General features: G+C 38.4%; 1 protein-coding gene across 1 annotated transcript in view; it reads right to left on the reverse strand.

Moving 5' to 3' along the window:
• Nucleotides 1-1,205: 1,205 nt before the first annotated feature.
• The window catches only part of LOC106877668 (protein DD3-3), a 115,310-nt gene continuing 107,636 nt past the window's right edge, over nt 1,206-8,879 (reverse strand). Inside the window, exons 13-14 of the mRNA XM_014926617.3 lie at nt 8,518-8,635; nt 1,206-4,749 (exon numbers count right to left, since the gene is read on the reverse strand). Of these exons, the coding sequence (XP_014782103.1) occupies nt 4,390-4,749; nt 8,518-8,635 (478 nt within the window). The 3' untranslated portion in view covers nt 1,206-4,389. The remainder of the gene's footprint in view (nt 4,750-8,517; nt 8,636-8,879) is intronic.

Here is an 8,879-nt window from a genome sequence, read left to right on the forward strand (position 1 = left end):
CACACAGGTGTCGTTGACCTACGACCACAATTGGTTCCAACTGACTGGTCGTAAATCGGACTATAGGCCTACATAGTTTTGCTTTATATTTTCACACTCTTAAGGTACACTCTCAGGTAAAAGTCACACACACCATTCTGTGTTATACTATTATACTGGCGTTAGTCAGAAATTTAAGAGTCTCAAGTAGTCGTCTTATAAACAAATACGAGGTTGCCTCGATGTCTCTGCGACAGGATAGACAACAGAGTGGTGATCGATAACCAAACCTAGGTTAAGCGTTTGTTTGCTGATATCATACGTAGACGGGTTAATTTCTATGAAATTAAACCCATTAGATTTCAACTGGAATCTTTTTTTATTGCTGCCGAGAGCTGGCACGCCAATCGTCGTAAAGTCGATCGGTCGTAAGTCGACGACGGCCTGTATATATATATATATATATATATATATATATATATATATATATATATATATATATATATATATATATATATATATATATATATATATATATATATTAGACTGACAGAGACAGAAAGTTCGATAGATAGAAATGTATAATGGTGTATAAATAATGATGCACATAAATACACCGTATACTATGTGTACGTGTATTCTTTTATCTGACTGCGGCCATACTGGAGCACCACCTTTAGTTGAACAAATCGATCCCAGGACTTATTCTTTCTAAGCTTAGTACTTATTCTATTGGTCTCTTTTTCCTAACCGCTAAGCTATGGTAGCGGGGTGGGGACAAACACAGACACACAAATTATATTCCGTCTACCAAATCCATTCACAAGGCTTCGGTTGGCCCGCGGCTATAGTAGAAGACACTTGCCCAAGGTGCCACGCAGTGGGCCTGAACCCGGAATCATGTGGTTGGGAAGCAAACTACTTACCATACACCACACGATACATACAGCATTATATAAACTGCATTATATACACACCAGCATACACACACAATGCAGAATCAACATGATATTACACATATAACATTAAAACAACAGTTTTATACACCTTATATATGCACTTTATATATACATTATACATATATTTTTACACACTAATCATAATATACACACCATTGTTTGATGCATAATACATACAGGACTATACACAAACGCATTATTCATACAATATTAAAACATTATATGCATAATATGTGTTATTATATACAATGCAACATATACACACAATTATTCAGAGTATTCTATACACTTTTATTATATATGGCTGACATATAATATACTTTGTTTTTGTATTTGGATTGCAAGATTCTTTATGTGAATTCATGTGTTGAAGCATATTTTGTTGTGTCTGGGGAGAGTCGTTCTCTTTTAATGTCTTATTGCTTAACACACTCACCGGCTCAATTTCCACTCATTTACCTATTTATTTTTTCTATAATTTTCGCTGTGTCTCGCAACCTTTTCAAGATTCCACCCATTTATTTATTTCTTCTAAAATTTACGTTGTATCATTGACTCTTGAAAAGGTTGCAAGACGTAACGAAATTTTTTTTAAAATAAGTAAATGAGTGGAAATTGAACTAGTGAGTGTGTTAAATTATAAGACACTAAAAGAGAATGACTCTCCCCAGACACAACAGAATAGATTATACTCATATTTCTGAAACGTTAATTTTCTGTCATAAAGGAGATTATAATTAGTAAAGTTCCATACATAAGGGCAGGTACATTTGCATGGTTAAGGTAGACATAGGCATGATTGTGTGGTTGAGAGGTTTGCCTTGCAACCAGATGTTTCAGATCCACTGTTTGGCATTTTAGACAAGTGTAGCCTCACACAAACCAGTGCCTTGTGAGTGAAATTGGTAAATGGAAACTTCGTGGAAGCCTGTCCTACACTTGCGTTTCTCCGTGTGTGTGTGTGTGTGCGTGCGTTTGAATGTTCATGTGCGTGTGTGTCTGATTGTACATTTGTAAGCATGTGCTTGTGTGTGTGCATGTATGTGTGTTTGCATTTGTGTTTACGTGTTTGTGTGTGCGTGTGTGTCTGTGTGTGTAAGTGTGTATGCATTTGTGTGTGTGTGTGTGTGTTTGCGTTTCTGTGCATGTTTTCATTCCTATCTTCACTTTTGTAACACTTGAGAACATATCTTTCTTTCTATTCCATAACTTAACAGTCCAACATACAGAGATTGAAAAAGTAAGTGCCTCATGCTGAAAAAATAGATAAAATTATCGCTATACTTAATTAAAACCAAGAAAAGCAGTCAATCTGATAATAACATGCGTTTCTCAACAGAACATTCCCTGGGGTGGTGGGGGCACACAATTGTTAGGGTGTGTATATAGGTAGTCATGGTAATTAAGTTTCAATGTAACACTGACAGTTATTTCATTGAGAATGGGTGGGTGTGGGGGTGAATGAAAGGCACCGGTGGGATTTTAACCTGAATTGTATCCTTACATTAAATCATCACCATTTTGTATATCATACTAAAAGTATACACCATTAAAAGGCATGACACTGCTGAATTGTCTGAGATGAAAAATCTCTTCATTAAAAACATGACATGTGTGTGTGTGTAGGTATGTTCTTTATTCTTTTACTTGTTTCAGTCATTTGACTGTGGCCATACTGGAGCACCGCCTTTAGTCGAGCAAATCGACCCTAGGACTTATTCTTAGCCTAGTACTTATTCTATCAGTCTCTTTTGCCGTAAACACACCATCATCGGTTGTCAAGCAATGTTGACGGGGGCAAACAGACACACAAACATATACACACACATACATATATATATATATATATTTATATATATATATATATATATACTTTGGGAACGTGAAACTCAGAGTAACGGTTTTTTTGTTATATTTCTGCTGCTTTTAAATAAAGCATATTACTCTACCTCTGGTATTTGAGTACTCTTTTTTCCACCTTGTTGCACATTTCATGTGCTTACTCCGGTATATATATATATATATATATATATATATATATATATACGACAGGCATCTTTCAGTTTGCATTTACCAAATCCACTCACAAGGCTTTGGCTGGCCCAAGGCTATAGTAGAAGACACTTGCCCAAGGTGCCACGCTGTGGGACTGAACCCGGAACCATGTGGTTGGTAAAAAAGCTACCACACAGCTATGCTTGTGCCTATATATATATATCGGAATGAGATGAACACAAGATGACTCACAAGAATGACAGACCTGTTTCACTTTTGTTCAGGCTTGTTTATGCCTTGCACTCAACTTATCACTTCTTGCCAAAACAAATTCATGCTTTGATATACAGCAAATTGAGTATATCATTCGTTAGTACAGCATAAGTTAATGCTGTGTATATACAGATGGCGATTTTCATTGCATACTTTTTCAATTGCATATACCAAGTTTGAATCTTTTTTAAAACGGGGGCCACATTTTTCATTAACAAAACACTTTGAAACTTGGAACACTGGTAGAATGTGTCATATAAAACATCTTTTTTCTCTTAGTCTTCTTAAAAAAAAAAGAAATCCATAAGTTATTCCATGTGAAAGTTGTCGTATTTCTGTAATTTCAACCAATCACTGACGTCCATTCAGCCGATATACATTAAGTGCCGACTACATAAACAAACGATTCTGAAACAATTAACCCTAACTCTAACCCTAACCCTAACCCTAGGGTTAGGGTTAGGGTTAGGGTTAAAGCAAATTTAAAATGAAAAAAGCAAATAAAACGAAGGTATGGAGATTAAATACGCTTTACATCGCTTAATCAGCCAAAGGAGTAAATGTAAACAACTGAATACTTGTCAGTGATTGGTTGAAATTATCGAAATAAGACAATTTTTTACATGAATTCGAATACAAAAATATTTTTCTGTTCTATAACACAAAATAGATAAGTATACGAAGTTTGAAAGTCTTTCGCTACCAAAAACACTACGTAAAACATTAATGAAAAATGTGGCCCCCGTTTTAAAATAGATCCCCAAGTTTTTCTACAGCCCAGCAAGGCTTTTGCAATATCAGCGAATGTACTTTTCACAATTTCCTATATATTGATAGGAAATAGCGAAACCAAGCCAAATCGGACTGCATCTTGGAGCAGCTGGCCAGCTCTGGTCAAACCATTCCAGCCATGCCAGCATGGAAAATGGACATTAAATGAAATTATGAGAATCTGTAGAGATACACTTAAAAACTAAATGCATGGTACTGACAAGCCGCAACAAAAGTGAAATGCATCTGTCATTCTCATGAATCCTTCCAGTGTCATTGTTCATCTCATTTTGACAAATATTGTGGTTGTAATACAAATGTGTAAAGACATTTTCATCTCAAACAAATCCAGTTTTGTGTCTTTTAATAGTTTCTATGCATTTAATATGATACACAGCTGGTGATTTTAATATTACGCATTCTTTGTATAAAGCCATGGATGACTTTTCTTGTAATAAAAATAAACTAGAACAGCTATTAAAGCTATAATAAACATTATAACTATGATAATTACATTAGTTATGGTATCTAAGCTTTTTTCCTTAACGGCAATATAAACTCCACCTTGTTTGATATGTGAATGAGCGACACCATTTTCAATTTCTGTGACAATTCTCTGCCAAACTCCATATTTCTTTTCACCTGTTCGATACACGCTGATAATGTCAGAATCACTATCAGTAAGATTAATACTCAAATGGACAGTGTTTTCAGCAGCAAAATTTTCCACTGGTAACAGAAGTATGAAGTCACTGGCAAATCCCTCCACAATCTGCAAAAGTTTTAAAAAACAAAAGAGAGAAATGTATAATTTGAAGATAAATGTCAAATTAATATCTATTTCTTTATTGTCCAAAGGGGGCTAAACATAGAGGGGACAAACAAAGACAGACAAAGGGATTAAGTCGATTACATCAACTCCAGTGTGTAACTGGTATTTATTTAATCGACCCCGAAAGGATAAAAGGCAAAGTCGACCTCGGTGGAATTTGAACTCAGAAGATAAACACGGCGAAATACCGCTAAGTATTTCGCCCGGCATGCTAATGTTTCTGCCAGCTCACCACTCAAATTAATATCAACATCAGCATTGTCGTTCATCAACATCGTTGTTTAATGTCTACTTTCCATGATTTTCTACAGCTGGATGCCCTTCCTAATGCCAACCACTCCGAGTGTGTAGTGGGTGCTTTTTACGTGCCACTGGCACGATGGTGGTGGTGGTAGTGGAGGGTAGTCAGGTGGCACGATGGTGGTGGTGGTAGTGGAGGGTAGTCAGGTGGCACGATGGTGGTGGTGGTAGTGGAGGGTAGTCAGGTGGCACGATGGTGGTGGTGGTAGTGGAGGGTAGTCAGGTGGCACGATGGTGGTGGTGGTAGTGGAGGGTAGTCAGGTGGCACGATGGTGGTGGTGGTAGTGGAGGGTAGTCAGGTGGCACGATGGTGGTGGTGGTAGTGGAGGGTAGTCAGGTGGCACGATGGTGGTGGTGGTAGTGGAGGGTAGTCAGGTGGCACTGGCATCAACCATGCCCAAATGGTGCTTTTTATGTGCCACTGGCACAGGAGTCAGTCAGGTTGCACTGACATTGACCAAGCTCAAATGGTGCATTTTATGTGCCCCCTGCATGGAGGCCTGTCAGGCGGCACTGGCACGTATATATCTGCGCGTGTGTGCGGTGCATGTGTATATAGATATATGCGTAGTTTTAGACGCGTTTTGACCTTGTCACTACGCAGTCATTTCCCATTGTTTTAACAGTCATTTTTCACAGGAATTTTCAATGGCCGGATAACTGAAGAGATGTTGGCGTGGGCTCCCACCCTGGCATCCAAAACTCTCAGTTTTATCATGGCTACTGAATAAGTGTCATATATTTTTACAGATATATATATATATATATATATATATATATATATGTATGTATGTATGTATGTATGACTGGTTTCTTTTCAGTTTCCATCTACCAAATCCACTCACAAGGTTTTGGTCGGCCCGAGGCTATAGTAGAAGACACTTGCCCAAGGTGCCATGCAGTAGGAGTGAACCCAGAACCATTTGGTTGGTAAGCAAGCTTCTTACCACACAGCCACTCCTGCACTTCATATATATATATATATATATATATATATATATATATATATATATATATATATATATGAAATTTTGAATTTAGTTCACAGACCGCAGGCGCAGGAATGGCTGTGTGGTAAGTAGCTTGTTTACCAACCACATGGTTCCGGGTTCAGTGCCACTGTGTGGCACCTTGGGCAAGTGTCTTCTACTATAGCCTCGGGCCGACCAAAGCCTTGTGAGTGGATTTGGTAGACGGAAACTGAAAGAAGCACGTCGTATATATATATATATATATATATATATATATATATATATATATGTATGTATGTATATGTTTGTGTGTCTGTATTTGTCTCTTCAACATCGCTTGACGACCGATGCTGGTGTGTTTACATCCCCGTCACTTAGCGGTTCAGCAAGAGAGACCGATAGACTAAGTACTAGGCTTACAAAGAATAAGTCCTAGGGTCGATTTGCTCGACTAAAGATGGTGCTCCAGCATGGCCGCAGTCAAATGACTGAAACAAATAAAAGAAAAAAAAAAGACTCCCTGTACTACCTTATTGGACCATCAAGGGTCCACGCACCACAGCTTGGGAAGCACTGAGAGCTGAGACCCCCTTCGGTCATGACTGACCAGGGGATTGCACCTAGAAAGTTACCCTCCGAGGCACATGTCCGGGCAAGGCTGTTTGTGGAAGGCCAGCAGTCGCCCATGCATACCGGCCCCACCCTCTTCAGTATTCAGGGCTCGTGTCTCCTTACCATGGAGTATTATGTTCTAGCACTAGGCTAGAATATAATAGGGGGAGAGCGACAGGTGTCTTACTAAAGAGAGGGTACTTCATTATCCCAGGAGAAAAAGACAATAATGAAACTAGAGATAGTGTGAGGGAGAAAGATAGAGAGGCAGAGAGTGACAGAGAGAGAGAAATGAATGGTGTTGCAGATGAATCAGAAAGTACCCACAAGTGTATGGGAGGGGGGGCGGAGCAGAGGTTTTATAGAGGTGTGAATTGAGATGTTTACAGATGGGGAAGAGGTGACTCTAGTAAGAGATGGTGAGATAAATTGGAGTGCCTGGTAGAGGGCATCGTAGATGTGTACAGGCATGGAGAGCTTGCGGATGGGAATATGAGGGTGAGTGGATGGGGCATGCTGCAGGTAGTGATCATGAGTGGTGTTGAAACGATGGGTTTCGGGGGATTTCTGACAGAGGAAAGATTATTTATAGGAGGTGTATGGCCATAAAGAACATACCTGTATGCTTCTTAGATGGCTATGAATTTACTTAACTTGATGCAGCTTCTCAAGCCACAGAAAATCAAGAAGGAGTCGGAGGATCTAGTGTGGTGTTGTTTAATATCAGGTCACCTCAAACCAGCAGAACAAAGATGTTCCAGATATGACCATCATGATTTTATTCTTAGCATATCTGAAAAGACATGATCTAATGTGTCCGTCCTTATTATTCTTCTGTCTCAAATCAGCCTTAAACCAGCAAACCTGAGATCAAGGGTTTTCCATCAGTGACCATCCTGCCTTTTATTTATAATCTATCTATAAATACATTATTTACATTTGACGGATATTTGTCCTCATCTTGTTTGTTGTTAACACAACGTTTCGGCTGATATACCCTCCAGCCTTCATCAGGTGTCTTGAGGAAATTTTGAACCTGGGTTCTCATTTCTAAGGTATTTTGCGATGTTATTATTATTATTGTTACTATTATTGTTATTATTACTCAGGTTACTGCTTGGAATCGAACTCAGAATCTTGGGGTTAGTAGGCCACGCTCTTAACCACTACACCATATACCCAGGTTCAAAATTTCCCCATGCCATCTGTTAAAGGCTGGAGAGTACATTAGCCGAAATGTTGTGTTAACAACAAACAATTTGAGGACAAATATCCATCAAATGTAAATAATGTAAATAATGTACATAATTCCTCATCTCTTAAATATAGAACTGTCCTATAAATACATTACTTAATGATACCCTCCTTGTAGTTGCCATTTATTTCAAGCTCAGCCTTGAACCAACAGCCTTATGATCAAACAGCTTCCAGCTGCAACCATCTTGTCTTTTATTCAGACATGGTATACCTAGGACTACATTATCTAATGTATCCGTCTTTGTGCTGCTGTTTAGCCCCAGGTAAGCTTTAAACCAGCAAACTTATGATCAAAAGTGCTTCGGCTATGGTTATCTCATGTCTTTTACTCAGACATATTATGTCTACAACTACATTGCATAAGTCCTTCTATGTCGTTGCTGTTTCACCTCAAGTCAGTGCTTATCTAGAGGCACTATGATCATCATATTCCCCCCATGACCATTCCTAAAAGTCTCTTCAAGATTATACTACTCATAGTCTAAAATTACCTTTGGCACAATCTTTCACACGGGCCAAAACCTAAAGGCATTTCCTAAAAATAAAGTATTTGGAAGAGGGGTCTTACCGGAAGTTTCTTCCCTTTTTCTTTCAGCCAATAATTTCCTTCATCAGTTCGCCAACTTGTCATCTGTAAGCTCAGTAGTTCACCCAAAGTGTTAGGAGGAATATACAATGCTGCTTTACTGCAAAAACAAGAAATGAATATATATAAGGTTAGCTGAATTAGAGGTTAAAATAACTGTCTAAGGGATAAAAGCATCCATTACTCTACCGGTATATTACCTATGTTTAACCATAGGCATACATATGCAAGCATATTCTTCATCATCATCATTGTCATTTGACATCTGCCTTACATGTTGACATGGTTTGGACGGTTTGACTGAGGACTGGTGAGCCAGAAAGCTGCACCAGGCTCAATCTGAT

This window comes from Octopus bimaculoides, chromosome 1 (assembly GCF_046866305.1).
Source record: "Octopus bimaculoides isolate indiv1 chromosome 1, ASM4686630v1, whole genome shotgun sequence".
Lineage (NCBI taxonomy): Eukaryota > Metazoa > Mollusca > Cephalopoda > Octopoda > Octopodidae > Octopus > Octopus bimaculoides.